The sequence below is a fragment of the Mesocricetus auratus genome, unplaced genomic scaffold, assembly GCF_017639785.1.
Source record: "Mesocricetus auratus isolate SY011 unplaced genomic scaffold, BCM_Maur_2.0 Super-Scaffold_4256, whole genome shotgun sequence".
In the NCBI taxonomy this organism is placed as follows: Eukaryota; Metazoa; Chordata; class Mammalia; order Rodentia; family Cricetidae; genus Mesocricetus; species Mesocricetus auratus.
The window spans coordinates 105,505,641-105,524,531 of NW_024429182.1; the positions used below are offsets into that span (position 1 = coordinate 105,505,641).

Here is an 18,891-nt window from a genome sequence, read left to right on the forward strand (position 1 = left end):
CAAAGGAGGAATTGATTAGATATTCTTAGAAGATTAGTGGGGTTTGAAAGATCTGAGACAAAGTGTTTTCAGAGCTAGATATCAGTAAGTTCTAAAAGTCATTGACGCTTCACCTACCTTGGTGTTATACACAATGCATCCTACTACAACACAAGATGGACAGACAGATGGATCATCAAAAGAAAGAATATTCATACCTAGGTGGGAGAGGGAGCTGGGATTGACATGTGAAGCATTCATGTTTCTAATTTAAATAAAAATATATATTGAGGAAAAAATATTCATACCTATGTTCATGAATCTCCTATCTGTGTAACCCAGATGATTAACGATAAAACAACCTCTTGTGTCCGGTGGTGGTGCAAGTCTTTAGTACAAGCACTCAGGAAGCAGAAACAAGTGAATCTCTGCATGTGTGTGTGTGTGTGTGTGTGTGTGTGTGTGTGTGTGTGTGTGTGTGTAGGCACATGTGCAGGTGAGTATAGGTGCCTGTAAGCACAGGCCAGAAGAAAGTATTGGACAGTCGGGAATAACATGGGTGCTGGAAACCAAACTCAGGTCATACACAAGAGAGTATGCACTCAACCTCTAAGCCTTCTCTCAGCCCTTCACCTCATACTTGTTTCCATCACTTCCTTCTCTTTCTGCAAGGTGATGAGCCTATTGTGTCTTCACTCCACTCTTATCCCACAGGAGACCCCATGGGGTTAGAAGAATTCAGTTTAGCAAGTGAGTTTTAGATCCTGTTTGTCTCCCTTCCAGGGTACAGACATGATTAAGTAAATTAAGTAAGTAAGTAACTTCTAAAGCTTGTATGGTAAGGACAATACCATCTCCTTCCCAGAGATCATACTAAGAATTAAAATAACAACGGTAACATGCATAAAAGCATCAATCAGAGACACTAACTTGTAATACATACTCAGTAAACATACTGCCTCCTGTTTCTGGACATACTCTACTCCCACTTCTAAGTACCAAGCCATCTAGAAAGCACCAAGTGAAAGACAGAGTAAAGGTCAAAGGTCCTTTCTTGGACACAGTGGGAGAAAGAATAATTTTAATAAGCAACTCGTGTGACTGAATTACCTACCCTTCCTACAATGAAATGTGGAATCAGGAGGCATTGCCAAATAGAGCTTTTATTTAGAAGAGAAACATTATTGGTCCAACTTTAAAATAAAAAAACAATACCTATTTTGTTTTCACATCAGTTCGGATACACCAGGGAAATGTTATTTGCCCCACTGTCTTCATACCAATAAATATCATCCCTAAATTGCTTCTGTGTTTTTTTTTCTTTAGGGACAGGTTCCCGTGTAACATATGCTGGTCTCCAATTTGCTAGGTTAGGGATGACCTTGATTTTGCAATCATTCTTCTACCTGACTCCTAGGTGAGATTACAGGTATGCACTCCTATACCTAGCTTAATCCAGAGTTTCCTACATGCTAGACAGACACAGAGACAGAGCTCCACCCCAGTGTATCATTTTCAATGTAGGTTTGAATGAAGCGGTTTAATAAATGTCATGAAAAAAATGACTGTACTTACTCCCCTAAACACTTAGAGAACACATCAAAGGTTTACTATAAATTTAGCTTCTTACCTTTACCTTTTCACCATTAATCTCCACTGTCTTAATCATAAAATCAACTCCAATTGTGGCTCCTTGACCTGGGGGGAAAAGACCCTAAGGAAGAAATAATGGCAAGTAACATTTGAGCATATCTTCCAAATAAGTGGATTTTCCTCCCCAACCCATCCTTTGAGGGACCTGGTAGAAGAGAGTACTCTGCTTAGCATCATGTTTGGAAGGGAAGAAAGGAGGGGAGAGGAAAATGGAGAGAGAAATGGTGACAGAAGCAAACACAGAAAAGAAGGACAAAGCAAGAGTCTGTAAAGGAGAGAATCTTGAAGGGGCAGTGAGAGGTGCTGGTTCTAAAACTCAGACAGGAGGATGAGAGTGGGGAGGAATGAGTCACCAGAATGACATCAGGACTGTTCAGATGGGGAAAGAAAAGGTGGTTAAAACAAAGAGGGAGTGAAACGTGGAGAGTTCTGAGAGTGAGAGAAAGACATGGAGCTTCTGAGTTTTCCTGGGCCTCAGGACGGTTGCCAGCCTGAGGTACACTGTACCACACACACAAGTACACACAGTTCAGGCATACACACACAATTATACCTGGATGGACACACATAATTATACACAGCCCAGATGGGCACATACACAATTACATAATCCTGACAGAAAGACACACAATTACACAGTCCAGATGGACACACATACAATTATACATAGTCCAAATAGACAGACACACACACACACACACAAATACAATTACATATAGTCCAGATGGATACCTACACAATTACACAGTCCAGATAGACACCCACACAATTACATACAGTCCATATGGACACACACACAATTAAACACAGTCCAGATGAATGACTCTGGGAAATGAAGTCCTTAGAAAGACAGCAGAGTAGAGGCAGCATCAGAAAAGAAGGCGGCAGGTGACCCCAGACAAACCACTCCCCCTCTCTAGACCTCAAAATCACTGAGTTTGAAGTTACTGAAAGCAAGAAACAGGAGAAAAGTGTATTACCTTAAACTGGAAACACAAGTTTCAAGACAATCGGGACATTAGCAAAACTGCACGTATAATGTAATTAACTTTTTCATATTTCCTGTAAGCTTAGGAGAGGGTTGAGGTAGCAAGGACTTCCACGAAGAAAAAGTCTTTACTTAGTCTCTTCCCTCTTCAGATTGCAGAATTCCAGGAATAAAGCAAAATGGACTTTATTAGCTCTTGCAGCTAAGACTGGGACATCTTTAATTAAATCCATCCCCTAACAAGAGAGTTCCTTAATTAAAGTTTGAACTCAAAACACGGAGCTTCAAGCCAAAAGCAAAAGCTTCATTGTATATCTGCAAACGATGTAGATATAAACTTTCATAACTTTATTTACAAATATTTAACCAATTTTCCTGTTTGGCTTGGCTCAGACAGAAGGCTGCCAAGCTTCAGGTTTCTAGCTCCAGCTGTGTGCAGACTAACAAATACCAAAAAAAAAAATCTTTCCCAAGCACCCCCCACTTTGTTCCCCAAACCTTCCTATCTCAAAACCAGCTGAATCCAATTCATTGTAACTGCTTACTAAATAATAAAAACATACATAAGCCTGTCTATGAAATATGAACTTTAGGGCAAGTTGAAGGGATAGAGATAAAAGTAGATGGAAAAGAAAAATAAGAAAAACATGTTTGTTGGTAGAGTTACTGATCAAAAACAAAACACTTCCCTTTTAAACGGCAGGGTTTATCTTATGATTTTTGAGGAGAGTGGTCCCAGGGGTTAGAGAACTATGGAAAGATCACTGGGCCAAAAAGCAGGACCCTAGGGTCCCAGCTTTGCCAGCTATATGCCTCAAGATCACAAGCATGTCACTGGGACCCTCTGGGCCTGTATAGGGAACTGGACTGAAGAATCACTAAGTGCCCTTCAGGAAAAAGATACCATTAAGCAAACTCTAAAAAAAAGCCCTAAGAAACAAACCTTTCTCTATGGAAAATATGTGGGCGTGTCCTCCTTACAGAAGCAAGAAAGACTGCTAAGGTTCGGTGGGTGTGAAACCAGCTGGAGTTTCCAGTATCTCTCTGTGACAGGTGACTGAACTCCAGATGTTGGTTGGCTTTTTTACTTTTGATTTCATCAGACCAAGACTGGGTGAGCACATGAGCCCCTGTCTGTGGTCACTCAACACAGGAAAAACCTTGACATTTCCAGCAACCAATAGCCCTAAAGCTGGCTGGGCTTCCCAATCTGCCACTCCAGTTTTCCAGACTCACCGGCTGCAGTGAAAGGGGGCTTGGAGCTCGCCAGCCTGTCACATGCAGTGGAGAGGCTTGGGGAGGGAAGGTGGGCACCGGGATCAAGACTAGCATCTGGTAGCAAACCTTGAGTCAGGGCTCTTTCCCTGACACCAGGGCACCTTAAGCCTTAGAAGAACTGTCTCAATGTTCCCAAAGTACCTGTCACAAAAGCATGCTATATGCATGATGATCCAGAAAAAGGGCATCATTTGGGCTTTTCAACTTGAGAATGGTTTTTCACTAATTTCTGTACAAAAACAAATACATAACCTTAGCCAGTGATAGAGGGGACTTGCACTCAGGTCCTATGAGAAAGAACCAAATCAGAAAGCATATTCAGCTCCGTTCAGGTGTGCCACTGTCCTCAGCTTGTTCCTCCTTAAGAGACTTGGACAAGCAGACCAGTTTGGTTATAAACCAAGCCAACTCACTGTGGGTTTTGGATGAGAATGGCCACAGGCAGGAAAGAGCAGGTTTAACCTGTGCTGGGGCTTTTCAAAAATGAAAATTTGGACTCGGTTTAATGCCCATATTAATTGGTTTCCACCTTGAGATGATTATGAGCTAATCTATTTTGTAAACCAACTCTATTTTTGATACTACACACTGAAAACAAAACCACCTGCCCCTTTTCGTATGAGGAAGCAAGATGATGTGTGGGAGAAGCCCTCGGCACCAGCTCCTCTGGCAATTTAGAAAACCTTTGACTATAAACTTGATGGAGCTTTCAAAGGGTGGCTAAAGAACCTGCAGTCCAGGAGTCAGCACTGGACCCCATCCCCCCACCCAGCAGATCGTCACTGTGAGACAGGTGAGACAGACAGACCCAAGCCTGGATCCCAGATTTCCCTTACCTGAGTGAATCGTCGGACTAGGCACGTCTTCCCCACTCCAGCGTTGCCAATTAAAACAATTTTGAACAGGAAATCATAATCTTCCATACTCATTTACACGGCTGCAAGCAAACACAGGAAACAGTGAGAAAGGCCCCGCAGACGTCCCCAAGAGCTTAGGCTGCACCTACTCCACAGAAACAAGAGCTCTGACTCATTTAAGAGCAGCTGAGAGCTCCTCTCTGATGATGCTGCCAGCGAAAGAGGAACATAGGTGTCTGGTCACAGATGAACTTCACTCTCCCCTAGCTACCTCGGGCTGCAGAGAGTAAATGACACACGTCCTTTCACCTGGTAACCTTTAATCCTCCAAGCTGTCAGGTCATAGGCCTTGAAGGGATAAACTGTGTTTTCTTTTTGTGTGGAAAGCCAGGAGTGCAGACAAGTAGGGAGAGAGGAGAGCCATCCAGAGGTTAAGGCAGTTAGTAGGCTGTGTGAAGAGAATGATAGCTGCCAGGAGACCACATGAAAGGGAGGAAATGATAAATGGCCCTTCACTCTCATACAAGTCCTAGGTTCTTGGGGAATCATCCATTGGGAGATCATCTTGCCCTTCCATTTCTACCTACCTCCACTTTCTACCTACTATCCCATGTCTCTCAACCTCCTACCAACCACAATATTGCTATATGGCCTCCTGTGACTACTGTCTTCTAACTGCAAGGAGCTGTGCTAAATCCTCTCCTCTACTGGGGATGTCCCCCTTCCGAATTTTTCTTCAAGATCAGAGCCCAGTGCAAGCCTCTCCTTTTCTCTGAATCTTTCACTGGTATTCCCCAAATGGGTGATAAAAATAAAGTGGTGACTTTTTCCCATTCCTCCACGGCAGAACTTTACTTGCTATACATATTCTTTTGCTCACGTCTGCCTTACCCTTGAGGGAAGGGACAATGTCTTCCAGCTCTTTTTCCTAACCCTAGAGCAGAGTCACACTTAGTAAATGTCTACTCTCTAGACAGAATGGCTTAATTAATAGGCATATTGCTTAGATGTGGACATTTGCTTCTCTAATTATACTAAGAAGACTATTACCATTGAGTAATTTAGAGAGTCATTAAGATTAAAAACGAACAAACCAAACTAAAGCCTCTCATAGACCTTGCTACCCACCAACCCCTGTTCTTATGAAACGAATCATAATCTGGGTGCCTCCTGTGTTATTCCTCTACCACCTGGAGACATCTGCTCCAAAACCAACATGAGAAAGCTTAAATATCAACTAGAAAGTAGAGCAACAATCTAACACCCAGGAGGCCAAGACTAAAAGAATTTTGGGTTTGAAGCCAAACTAGGCAACATAGGGAGACTATCTCAAACAACAAACAAACAAACAAAGTTAAGGAATGATTCTAGCTAACTGCTGAAGAGCACTGTGCCTTAGGCTGAACAGGAACAGTCTCTGGAGGGAGAAGAAAAAGCCAGTGAATCCTAGAGACAAGGTTTTTCGGAGGTTGAGGGAAGCATCAGGCTTACTCCTACCAGGAGACCTAAATCTCATTGACAACGGATTGCAGGTGGAGAACCCAATGTGCTGAGCCTGTCAAGTAATGTGATTTGTATGTGGATTTCAACAGCCCTTGAAAGATGACAAACAAATATGCAGGCAGATGCTCATGGGGTTCTGTGTCATGTCACTGGAACTGTGAAGGAAGAGCACTTCTCTCTGTGCGAGAATCTCAGCCCATATATGGTGGCTCCACTGCCTATATGTCTTGCGCTATACTTGACCCTTTATGTGTATTTCTTCATTTTCAATAGTTGGTGAGCATAATATTGATTAATATTGTATGTGATTTGAGCAAACTGAGGTTGAGAGAAACCACGGTTAGCACCAAATCCTAACAGCCAGGCTTCCATGCATCAGTGATCAAAGAAATTCTAACTGTAAAAACCAAAAAGAACAGGATTCAGATCCTAGCTGTTGTATTTTCTCAGTTTGTACCTTTGGGACATTAACAAAATGGAGCTCACAGCACCTGTATCATTGAATTGTGATGGCTGACAGAATCAGAAGACTTAAGGACAGTACTTGGTCTTGGTAAAGCAAACTCCTTAAGCTCATTCACAAGTTTCCCATCATCTACTTTCCGTCTCTATGACTAGAGTCACATTTCATTACCTCCTCGCAACCCTCACAAGGTGCACTATTTTTTCCCCAGCTTCTGAAATGCCACAGCTCTGCTTTTCTCCTCAAACCTTTCTGCCTAGAACAAGAGTCCATGACTTCCTGTCTCCTCCCCCAACAGGTGGCTTTCACTTCTGCTCTAGATCTCAGCTGAAGCATAACATCCTTTAGTATGTTTCCCTGACCAGAGAGGAGGCCTGGGCCCCTCTGATTTCTACTTCCTACTGCCTTCTTCCTCTTAGACAGTACTAGGCACCATAATCTACTTAACTGTATCTGCCTTCACTCCTCCACCACCCCTCAGCATCTCCGTGCTGTTTAAACACAAGAACTCACACTGTGTCTGGCTAAACCATGGTCCCATAATCAGCACCATCATCACCATCGCCTCCATCATTTCCATCATCTCACAGTATTAACTACTTAACCTCACAACAGTCCTACGAGGCACTTCTGAATTTTTAATGTGGAAAATAAAGATATGGTGGCAGAAGAAAAGTTAAGGAAGAAAAATAACGTGATTTGTTCCTAGATATTGTTTTATATTCAATGGAAACTTGATACGAAAACTCCTTTATGGGAGAAAAGAATGGGAGTAGAGGAGAGAGGGGAAACTGCAGTCGAGATGTAAAATAAGTAAATAAACTAAAAAAATATATCCTTTATCTCCTTCATCTACTGTTCCTAGGGAGACAGGTACTTATATGAATTTTTTTCTCTAAAAACATTTCAGAATGTCATTTTTCTTTGGTGGTCCATAATACAGCAGATTTAATGTATGCTTAGTTTTAAATTTTTTAAATAAATTTCCAAATCATAAAAAAGAAAACACTGAGTTCCTACAGTTAATAATTAGAAGGGTTGAGAGTCTAATTCAACCTTGACTCAGTTGTCCAATAGTGTCTTTCACCAGGCCTGGTGCATAGGAAGAGCTCAAGAAAGACATGATAAACTGATGTGATGGCTGGGCACTCTCTACATGGGCCTTCCCTTTTCCATTGCCCCCCTAGTTTCAAAGGCAAAACCCTTTCTTATTGTACCATGCTCCCTAAAGCAGAATCAATGTTAGGCTCTTGATCAACTTTAATGAGATGGCATGCCAGTTAACAACCTGCTGTTAAAACTGAAAAGAAGGCACCACACTGGTAATCCCAGAACCTGGGAGACGAAGGCCCAAAAATTAGCAAATTCAAGGCCAACCTGGTCTACACTGGGAATTCCAGGCTAGCTAGCCAGGACTACATACAGAGACTGTCTCAAAAATAAAAGTAAAAAGTAAAAAGAAAGTCAGTACTGGGCACAAGATGGCAGGGAGACCTGAAGCTGTGTGAACCAGGACACGTAGCCCCTTTTGTAAGTCAGAATCGGGAATTGTGGGACTGGGCTGCATCTTTTTCCTGGGCATAGATGGTTTGACACACTTTTATTCCTAATTTTTGCCATATGCCAAAGAAACAGCAAGAAATCTAGAAAAAAAGTCCAGATACAGAGATCTAAGAAATCAGGCTCTTAAAGAAGAGTTATCAATGCCAGAATCATACCTTTTATATGAAGGAAAGATGGAAGCCCAATCACAAACAGCCTGGGCCTGCATGACTACCACCTGGACCAAACTACAAAACAAAAGATACTCTTTCTATAAGAAATTAGTTTTAATGCTTTGTTCAATGTTTCCGTGTAACTATATTTGAATCCAGAGTCTCACACATGCTGATTATGTATTCTACCACCATGCTACTCAAGAACCTTGAACATTTTGTTAAATGAACCTCAGGGGCAAACAAGTTTGGTCTCTGTATGATTGCAGTCTTTGTGTCGTTAAGATAGGACTGTGTACTCCAGGTTCCATGAAAAGGTGACTGTTCACTTTTAAGATAAAAACACATCTCTGGGGAAGTACTTCTGTTTGGGCCATGATGTAAACAGCCCAGATATTGTCAATCACTGTGATGAGACAGTATCCCAGGAGGGGAAGCCTCAGAAACAGATTAAACCAGCTCTATAGTGACAGTGACAATAACACTCATACCTTGTTGATTGTTGCAAGCTGTGCTACTGACTAAGCATATTATAGGAATTTTCCATTCTGGTAACAACAGTAATAATCACAGGGTCCTCACAACAACGCTATGATGTAGACACTCTTATCACCTATGAGCCATTGTGACTTAAAACAGAATACTGCCACCTCCAGCCTTGTGAGTGACAATGTCACTGTCTGAAGTTCAGGTGAATGGCCGCTATGCCCTTTTAACACAGTGGTTTGGAAAGCCCTTGCTGTGAAAGCATCAAACCCATACTGATGGGTCTGCACACTGGTTGCAGGCCATCTGAGGCTGCTCACTGTGGCCCCTCCCCCAGTACACTCTCTCTGGGAGCCAGACTTGGATCCCCTCAAATACCACTCCCATAACTCACTGTCAGTCACCCATATAACTAAGTATCAGGCACAGGGGGATAGGGAATAAACAGAAATGTGAGGTGAACAAGTGAAATCCCAAATACTATAATTGTTATAGCAGTTCTAATGTATATGGGTATGAGATTCAAAACGGAAAAGGAAATAGATGAGGAAAAACGAGGAAGGAACTGTTTAAAGATACAGGAAATGAAGTTGAGTATGTTTTTAAAAGCTTAAAAAAAGAAAACCATCAATAAAGGAAGGAAGGAAGGAAGGAAGGAAGGAAGGAAGGAAGGAAGGAAGGAAAAAAGGAAGGAAGCCATCCAGAGTAACAGACTTTGCAGCACATATCTTTTTAAAAAGTATCCTTTAAAACCCTATGCTCCCTGTTAGATCCATATACTTTCCCTTTGTCCTTTGGGGTTCAGTAAAACTGGTAAGTTCAGAAGCCATGTCCCCTCCTCCAAGTTCTGAACCACGGTTGTCCCCAGAAATATTGAGAGGACTTGTCTTTGCTCAAAAACTGTGTTCTTAAGACCCCCATGGTAGATCCCTGTAATCTAGCACTTGTGGTGCTGAGGCAGGAGGTACACCAAGAGTTCAAGGCCAGCATAGGCTACATAGTTAGATTCTCAACAACTGGAAGAGTAGGGGGAAGGAATAGAGGGAGAGAGGGGAAGGAGGAAGAGGGAAGGAGGAAGGAAGAGGAAGAAGGGAAGCATGTGTATCACAGCCAGGCGAGGAGGTGGGGCAAAGGCAGAAAGTTGTCAAGAGCCATCCTGGGCTCCATAGTTTAGGGCTACCCTGAGCTACAGAGCAAATGCAGGAGGCTGGTGAATAAGCACCAAACCCATTTCCAAAAAGTGTGTCTAATCCAGGTAACAAAGTTCAGGCTGGCAATCCCCTGCTCCATGCCTAAAATCCATATATGAGTGAGTACATACCATGTTTGTCTTTTTGTGACTGGGTTACCTCACTCAGGATGGTTTCTTCTAGTGCCACCCATTTGCCTGCGAATTTCAAGAGTCCATTGTTTTTTTTTTTTCTGAGTAGTACTCCATTGTGTAAATGTACCATATTTTCTCTATCCACTCTTCAGTTGAGGGGTATCTAGGTTGTTTCCAGGTTCTGGCTATTACAAATAATGCTGCTATGAACATAGCTGAACAGGCATTCTTGTTGTATAAATGTGCATCTTTTGGGTATATGCCTAAGAGTGGAATTGCTGGATTTTGTGGTAAACTGATTCCTATTTTCTTGAGGAATATCCACACTGACTTCCAAAGTGGCTGTATGAGTTGGCACTCCCACCAGCAGTGTAGGAGTGTTCCCCTTTCTCCACATCCTCTCCAGCATAAACTGTCATTGGTGTTTTTGATTTTAGCCATTCTGGCAGGAGTAAGATGGTATCTCAGAGTTGTTTTGATTTGCATTTCCCTAATGGCTAAGGGTGTTGAGCACTTTCTCAAGTGCCTCTCAGTCATTTTAGACTCCTCTATTGAGAATTCTGTTTAGTTCTGTACCCCACTGTTTAATTGGATTATTTGGTGTTTTGGAGACTAGTTTCTTGAGGTCTTTATAAATTTTGGAGATCAGCCCTCTGTCAGATGTAGGGTTGGTGAAGACCTTTTCCCATTCTGTGGGCTGCCGTTTTGTCTTGCTGACTGTGTCCTTTGTCTTACAGAAGCTTTTCGATTTCAGGAGATCCCATTTATTAATTGTAGATCTCAATGTCTGTGTTACTGGTGTTATGTTCAGGAAGTGGTCTCCTGTACCAATTCTTTCTCTTCTAAGAGGTTCAGTGTGACTGGATTTATGTTGAGGTCTTTGATCCATTTGGACTTAAGTTTTGTGCATGATGATACATATGGATCTATCTGCAGTCTTCTACATGCCAGTATCCAGTTATGCCAGCAGCATTTGTCAAAGATACTTTCTTTTTCCACGGAATAGTTTTAGCTTCTTTGTCAAAGATCAGGTGTTCATAGTTGTGTGGGTTAATATCAGAGTCTTCAATTTGATTCCATAACTAATACCAAGCTTTTTTCATTACTATAACTCTATAGTAGAGCTTGAAGTCAGGGATGGTGATGCCTCCTGAAGTTCCTTTATCATACAGGGGTGTTTTGGCTATCCTGGGTCTTTTGTTTGTCCATATAAAGTTGAGAATTTCTTTTAATTTATATAGCCTTATGTCTATGTGTATGTTTTTTCAAATAGTGGGATTAAAAAGCAATGGTATCACAATGTTATAGAAAGATCTTTGTTGCTGTTGTTATTTTCTATCCAAAATCATGGCCTGCTGATGGAAATGGCCACCAGAGATGCTCAACACTTGTTCAGTATCACAAATACTCAAGATGAATGACAGTGTGTGTTAAGGTGGCTTCACAGTGACACCACTGAGAAATAGTCAGTGGTGTAACCCAACCTTGGAGCTTTAAATATACTGCCATAATTTAAAAAAAGAACAGTAAACAACTTGTTTAATCTTAGATTTACAAAACATGACATAAGATGGGAATTATTTCTTCACAAAAACCTTTTAACATTCCCTGCCACTGGGGTACCATTAAACATTAAGATGGTCAGTGCTGTCTATAAGATGGTCAGGACTGCCGTGTAGGGTTGCCAGACATGAGAAAAGAGAATGTGGCAGACAACAAAGATAGAACTTAAATTTCAATTTCAGATATTAAGTATGTCTTATTATTTTCACACACATAATCTAATATATGCCTACCAACAAATATTGTAGGAGACACATGTAAAAACTTTTGTATGTGGTGACAAGAGGAACTCAGAGCCCTGTACATCCCAAGCCAAGCTACTTATGAACATGAATAATGTTTTGAATATAATGTGGCCCGAATGTTATATGGGACATATGCTAAACACACTGTTTATCCGAAACTCAAAAATGACTAAGTATCCTTTGTTTTACTACCCTGGAAAGTGTGAATGGTCAGGTCATATCAGAATCAAGCTTGCAGGTACAACACTCCCACCCAGAAGCTGTGGAAGAGACAGCTAGAGCATGATAAACAAGAGCTCTCTAGCAGATTCAAAAGGACCAAATATGCAATTACTAACCATTACTATAATCAGAGCTGCAATCACGCTTGCTTTACATTGGATGCTAATTTCGTATTATTGCAAGTTAACTATTCTCCTCTGCCACGGATGTCAGATGCCCACCTGTGCTAGGTTACTCCTCTTGCATCAGGATATAAATTCCAACATTTTGTTATGTAGCCCTTTACAGGTTACAAAATATTTTAACATGTGATCCAATCAGGACTTTTGTCAACTCCATGATCTAGACCACATCATTCATCAGGTTAGAAAACCAGAAACTAGATAATGGTGTTCCTCAGCCTGAGTCACACCAGTGAGTCACAAGGTAATTACTTCAGGCCCAGAGACTTTGTTTTGCCAAAATACAGTATGTTTTCCCAGGTTTCTGGGCATTTAGATCATGATTTTAACACACTGGGTCAAGAGTGATGCTAAATTTTCCATACTGAGTTTTATTTAATCTTTTCAACAGCCTATTAGATAGGCATTATTACTCCCAACATAAAGATAGATAGGAAATCGAAGTTCCAAGAGGTTAAGCTGTTAAAAATCATAGAGCTGGGAGATGGCTCAGTGGTTAATATTACATTCTACTCTTCAAGAGAACAAAGGTAGATTTTCAGAACCTACCTGCTGGGGTGGCAGGTCAGGAGGAGGATGGACATAGAAGTCACAGGACACACAATCAATCGCCTATAGTTCTATCTCCAGGGATCCAATGCCTACTTCTGACCTCTGTAGGTGCCTTAACATACCTGGCATACCTACACACACACACACACACACACACACACACACACACACACACATACACACACACACATTGTTTTTTAAAAATCTTAAATTATACAGCTAATGAGTAAAAGGGCACCTACATCCAACCCAAGTCTTGGCTGTGCATGATGGTTCCAGCACTCTAGATACTAGTCAGGGGAATAGTTCCAAGACTGGGAACAGGGTGATCTACATATTATATTTGTGACAGTAGTTATATGAACAAATTAAAAGTCCATTTGCACAGAAATGGTTATATAAAGCATGACAATCAGACATTAATGGACCACATAGATTCAGACATCTTTTTGTAAAATCTGTTCAATAAAGCAAGGTGAAGAAGGGAAAAGTCACCATAAGTGTGGACAGCGCCTTCTGGTGGCAACTGAATTGAAAGGCTATAAAGGAATCTCTGCTTTGTGTCTGCTTGCCCTCACTCTGGCTGATAAGTTCATCTATCCTGCTGGCACAGCACTTCTTCACTGTTATTAGGACCTACTTCTTCAGACTCCAACATCATTTAAAATCAACAGCTCCCCAGGAATCCTCCAGGCCCTCAGTGCCAGACTGGCACTGCTGATACATCCAGCTAATGAATTAAGCAACTACCAGACTTGTAATCTAGCAGTTCAGCCATTGTTAGACTAACTGGATCATATCCTGTAAGCCAATCTAATAAATCCCATACACATACACACATACACACACAGAGAGAGAGAGAGAGAGAGAGAGAGAGAGAGAGAGAGAGAGAGAGAGAGAGAGAGAGAGAGAGAGATGGATAGGCAGACAGACACGAATGGAGAGATGTCTCCATGATAAAAGCACTGGAGGCTCTTCCAGAGGATCCTAATTTGATTCCCAGCACCCACATGGTGTCTCACAGCCATCCATAAATAACTCCAGTTCCAGGAGATCCAACACCCTACTTTAGCTTCCAAGAGCACTGGGCACACATATGGTACTGTTTCTTTACAGAACCTTGACTAATACAGTTCCCAACACTGCATAATGCTTGTAATCACAACACTTAAGAGGTGGAAACAGGAGAGGCCAACAGGAGACTGATCCAGACTCCATGAATGTAGTGTCAGGGAGGAGGCCACAGAAATCACTGGGGCCTTGGTAGTAGATCAGTGTTTACCATGGTTTATGAATGATCTTTGGGAGCCCATTACAAATAGAGGGATACTCTCTCAGCTTGGACACAATGGGGAAGGGCCTAGGTCTTGCCCTGGATGAAATGACAGACTTTAGAGATTCCCCCCAAGGAGGGCCTCACCCTCCCTGGGGAATGATGTGGGGGTTGGGGGGGTTGGGGTGCTGGTGGAGGGACAAGGGAGGAGGGGTGGGAGAGGGAGCTGGGATTGACATGTGAAGCATTCATGTTTCTAATTTAAATAAAAACATTACAAAAAAAAAAGAAAAATCTTCAAAAAGAAAAAAGGTGGAAACAGGAACATCAGAAGGTCAAGACCATTCTCAGCCAGGAAGACAGTCAGCTAGGGATACATAATACACTTTCACCAAAAATAGGGCAGAAGTAGCAAGTGGCTCAGCTTTTCACCATGCCTGATGGCTAGAGTTTGACCTCCAGGACCCAAGGTAGAAGGAGAAAACAAACGCCACAAGTTGTCCTCTGGTATTCACATGCATGCCATGGCATCCACACACACACACACACACAACACACAACGAAACAATTTCTAAAGAACCTGAGAAATGGTCTGGTAGGAATGCTTGTTGTGCAAGCATGAGGACTCTAATTCATATACTAACATGTGTAAAAAGGCAGACTTGTCACACGTGCCTGAAGCACAGTGCAGGGAAAGACATGAGGACCTGGGGCTTGCTGGCCTCCAGACTGGCCTCCAGTACAGTGAGAGAGACTCTGTCTGAAAGGAAAATTGTTCCATGTCCCTCTCTAGCCTCCATGTATGCAAACATGGCATGAAAATATATACACCACAAACATACAACTCTTCTTTTCTTTGTCTGCCCTGCTCTGTCCCTTCATGTGACTAGAGCTGCCCTTTACAGCTCGTGGGGCACATCACAGCTGTCTCTGTTAAACTGTGCTGAAGTGCAGCAGCCTCTAAAAGAAAGAGTTGAGCTTTTTTTAGACTAACATCCCTCGAAAGCGAGCATCTATCTGAAAGCCAAAGCCAGGATCAAACAGTATTTTTGACACTAATAAGAGCCAAGCTCTCACACATTTGTATAGCTTAGGAATTAATCTGGCTACACTCTGTCATGGCATCTTCGTGAGGAACCAGCCATTTCTCTCCACTTTCTAAAGACAGTACTGGAACGCAAGGAGTGACTCTGCTTGGGTCATGCTACACCTAAGTGATGTTACGATGATCCCCTGACTCTAAACCAGAGCTGCTGCCCTCCAAATATAAATCACTATCAAGCCAGGGGCAACTACAAGGGCTGGCTGGTATGGATCCATACTTTGGATTTGATGTGAGATGAGGAAAGTTCTAAGGCAGACCTCAGAATATGGAGATGGGGAATGTAGCTGGGAAGACATCAAAGAAAAGCTGGATTTGATACCCAATATCACATAAAACCAGGCATGGGGGTGGTCATATCTGTAATCCCAGGACTTAAGAGATGTAGACAGAAGAATCAAAAGTTCAAAAGCAATCTCTTATACATAGCAAGTTTGAGGCCAGCATACAGTATATGGATATCCTGCCTTAAAATAAATGGATAGATAGATAGATGATAGATAGATAGATAGATAGATAGATAGATAGATAAATCCTAGTAGAAATGAAAATGAAGAGGGCCTAAGGCCTCCACAAGGCAATATATCTTCTTCACATGCTGTATTTTATACTCTTATTTCTTAGAAACAGCAAGTAGAGATCCGGGTAGTGGTGGTGCACGCCTTTAGTCCCAGCACTCAGGAGGCAGAGGCAGACAGATCTATGTGAATTCGAGGCCAGCCTGGTCAACAAAGCAACACAGAGAAACCCTGTCTCGAAAAAGAAAAAGAAAAAAAGAAAAGAAGAAAGAAATTAAGAAAGAAAGAAAAGGAATAGCAAGTAGATTTGAAATTAACCATATAAGAAAGATAAAAATCAATCCACAAAATTGCATTTGGTCAGCATCGAAGCAAGCAAACCTCTGACTTGTCTCTTAGTGCTCCTTCCCCTGCACTGTGGCAGGCTGGAGGGACCCCATACACGATTTTATTCCCACCCGCAGGTGGGAAGCGTTGGCGGGGAGTGCTGCTGAGAAAGTCCTTGGGCCCCCAAGTGGTTAACTCAGGCAGAGCTCATTTGTTTTGTGCCATCTGGGGGCAGGTGCTTGACGAGGCTTTCATGCACCTGCAAATCCTGGCATTTTGTTTCCTGGGGGAGAGAGAAAACAGCCCTCCTGCTCATTAATCCTCGCTGAGGCAGGAGCTTCTGTCTGCAAAACATGTTTGCTGAGCAGATCTAAAAAAGGTCCTTTCCAGCCCAACGTGCTGTTTCCGGCATTTGTATGGGCAGGCTCCCTCTGTTGTCCTCCGTCCTCAAAAACAACACTACCACCGAAGTCTGGGGTTTGCCCCACAGTCCTCTGGTTTGTGTCTAATCTATTCTCTGCAGAAGCCTTCCTGTGCCTGGCTGGACAGGAAGGGCCTCCTTATCTACCTCTTCAGTCTCCTACCTCACTCTCAACCCCCAACTTCCACTGCCACACCCTACCCCCCATCCCCTACTGCCACACCCTACCCCATTCCCACCCCTACCCTGTCCCCCCACCCCTGCAGGGCTAATCATACAATGCAGCTGGTCAGTCAGCGCTATGTCAGAGTTATTATCCAAACCAGGTCCAAGCATTTCCCTTGGTGTTCCTCCACCCAAGAGACCAGAGGCCCACCAAATACAGACATGTCTCCTCCCCGCTGGAAGACTGCATGTCAGGCTGAACCCTGTTCTCAGCTATTGAGATTCCCTTTTCACTGGATGCAGGAGCGGCATTAAAAAGGAAATGCCGCCATGCCCTGGGAGACAAATGGATGAGGATAAAACACGGGGATTCTAAGTCCGTCTCCCAAGAACAACTTTTGCCTACTACCTAGATGTTCTATACCCTGGCCTGTTTCATTGGTACAACAGTTCTCTGGGGAAGGAGTTCTTAAACACCAGCACTACCATCACTATCAATAAGTTTAACAGGTGGAATGGATAAAGAAAATATAATGCATGCACAACGCATGAGTTTTAGTTTGCCATAAAGAAGAATAGAAAGTATATTTGCAGGAAAATGAAGAGCACTGGAGATGATCGTGTTAAGCAAATAAACCAGAAAGGGTGCAAGGCAAGAAATGACTCCCCAGAGCTGCTGTCCTCTGAACCCCCCCCTCTCTCTCTCTCACACACACACACACACACACACACACCTGTACTTCCCTCTTGCTTCTGCATATTTACTGGCATACTTCAGGCTATCTAGCTTGAGAGCCCCAGGGAATTAATTGCCCATCTCCACCTCCCAGCTCTACAAGAGTACTGGGATTATAGCTGCAAACCACACCTGGCTTTTACATAGGTTCCAGGGAAGAAAGTCAGGTTGTCAGGCTTGCCACGATAGTGCTTTCACCCACTGAGCCATCTCCCTGGTACTGAAGGAAAAAATTGAGTTCCTACATCTGTAGAAGCATTTCTAGATTGCAAATTCCTATGGAACAAATAGGGTACAAATTCTCCCATCACACACACACAGCTTGCCCTAAGCCATATGTCACCTGCAGATTTTCTGTCAGCAACGTATCTTGAACAGCCCCTCTGCTCCACCCTGGTCCCTCCTACACCATGTGGCTCAGGCCTTCAACAGCTCGCATGCAGCAGTCTACAATATACAATAGACTTCCAGCCTGACTACCCATTACCCGTCTACTAAGCATTTTTGCTCAAAGAGCCTACTCATCCTCAGCCTTACAGATAGGTTGAGTTTAAATTCCCCTTAGGTGAACATAAGAAGACTCTTAAAGTCTGACCCACATGTACATCTCTCCAATCCCCACAGAACTCAAGCCACCACCACACAAGTCTGTGTGGTAATATATTGCTTATAATTTATTAAGGCCACTGGAATCAAACCAGCAAAGCATCCAAGTCACTAGCTCTTACTTCTACCTCAGGCTGAAAGGGCTGATACTGTCTCCTCAAGTCCTCAGAGGCAGCTCCTGTTTCCTCCTCCTTTTACTCCTTTTTTTACCCAGCCATATCATTCCCTCCCTACTGCTGGGATTAAAGGCATATGATCCCAAGTGATGGGATCAAAGAGGTTAGCTCGTTACTCATTTAGACTGATTCAATCTCGTGTAGCCCTGGTTAGCCTCAAACTCAGAGAGATCCATCTGCCTTTGTCTCCTGAGTCCTGGGATTAAAGATGTGTGCCTCCACTCTCTGGCTTCTATGGCTCACTGGTATGGCTGCTTTGCTATCTTGATCTCCAACGGCTTTAACAAATCATAAACAACACATCGCCACAGGTTTGTCTCAAATAGCTGCTGTCCTTTGGCATTCATCATTGCATGTGCCGTTCCCCTCCTAAGCACAGCCTTCCTCTTGCTGAAGAACTCCTTCATCTTCTCAGACGAAGCACCTCAACATGCAATGCCTCCTTTCTCCGTATTCCCCCAGCCCTTACAAAGACAAAGCACTATCATCCCATACACTGTAAATATTATCCATTTTCCTCAAACTCTGAGCTTCTCAAACTAGAATTCAGTGAGCAT

At 42.8% G+C, this 18,891-nt stretch overlaps 1 protein-coding gene across 5 annotated transcripts in view; it reads right to left on the reverse strand.

The window, feature by feature from the left end:
- The window catches only part of Rab30 (RAB30, member RAS oncogene family), a 92,122-nt gene that overhangs the window by 16,539 nt on the left and 56,692 nt on the right, over positions 1-18,891 (reverse strand). For all 5 annotated transcript variants that reach the window (XM_005073936.4, XM_040728456.1, XM_040728464.1 and 2 more), the window contains 2 exons: positions 4,735-4,835; positions 1,610-1,693 (listed from right to left, as the gene is read on the reverse strand). In XM_005073936.4, the coding sequence (XP_005073993.1) occupies positions 1,610-1,693; positions 4,735-4,827 (177 nt within the window). In that variant the 5' untranslated portion in view covers positions 4,828-4,835. The remainder of the gene's footprint in view (positions 1-1,609; positions 1,694-4,734; positions 4,836-18,891) is intronic.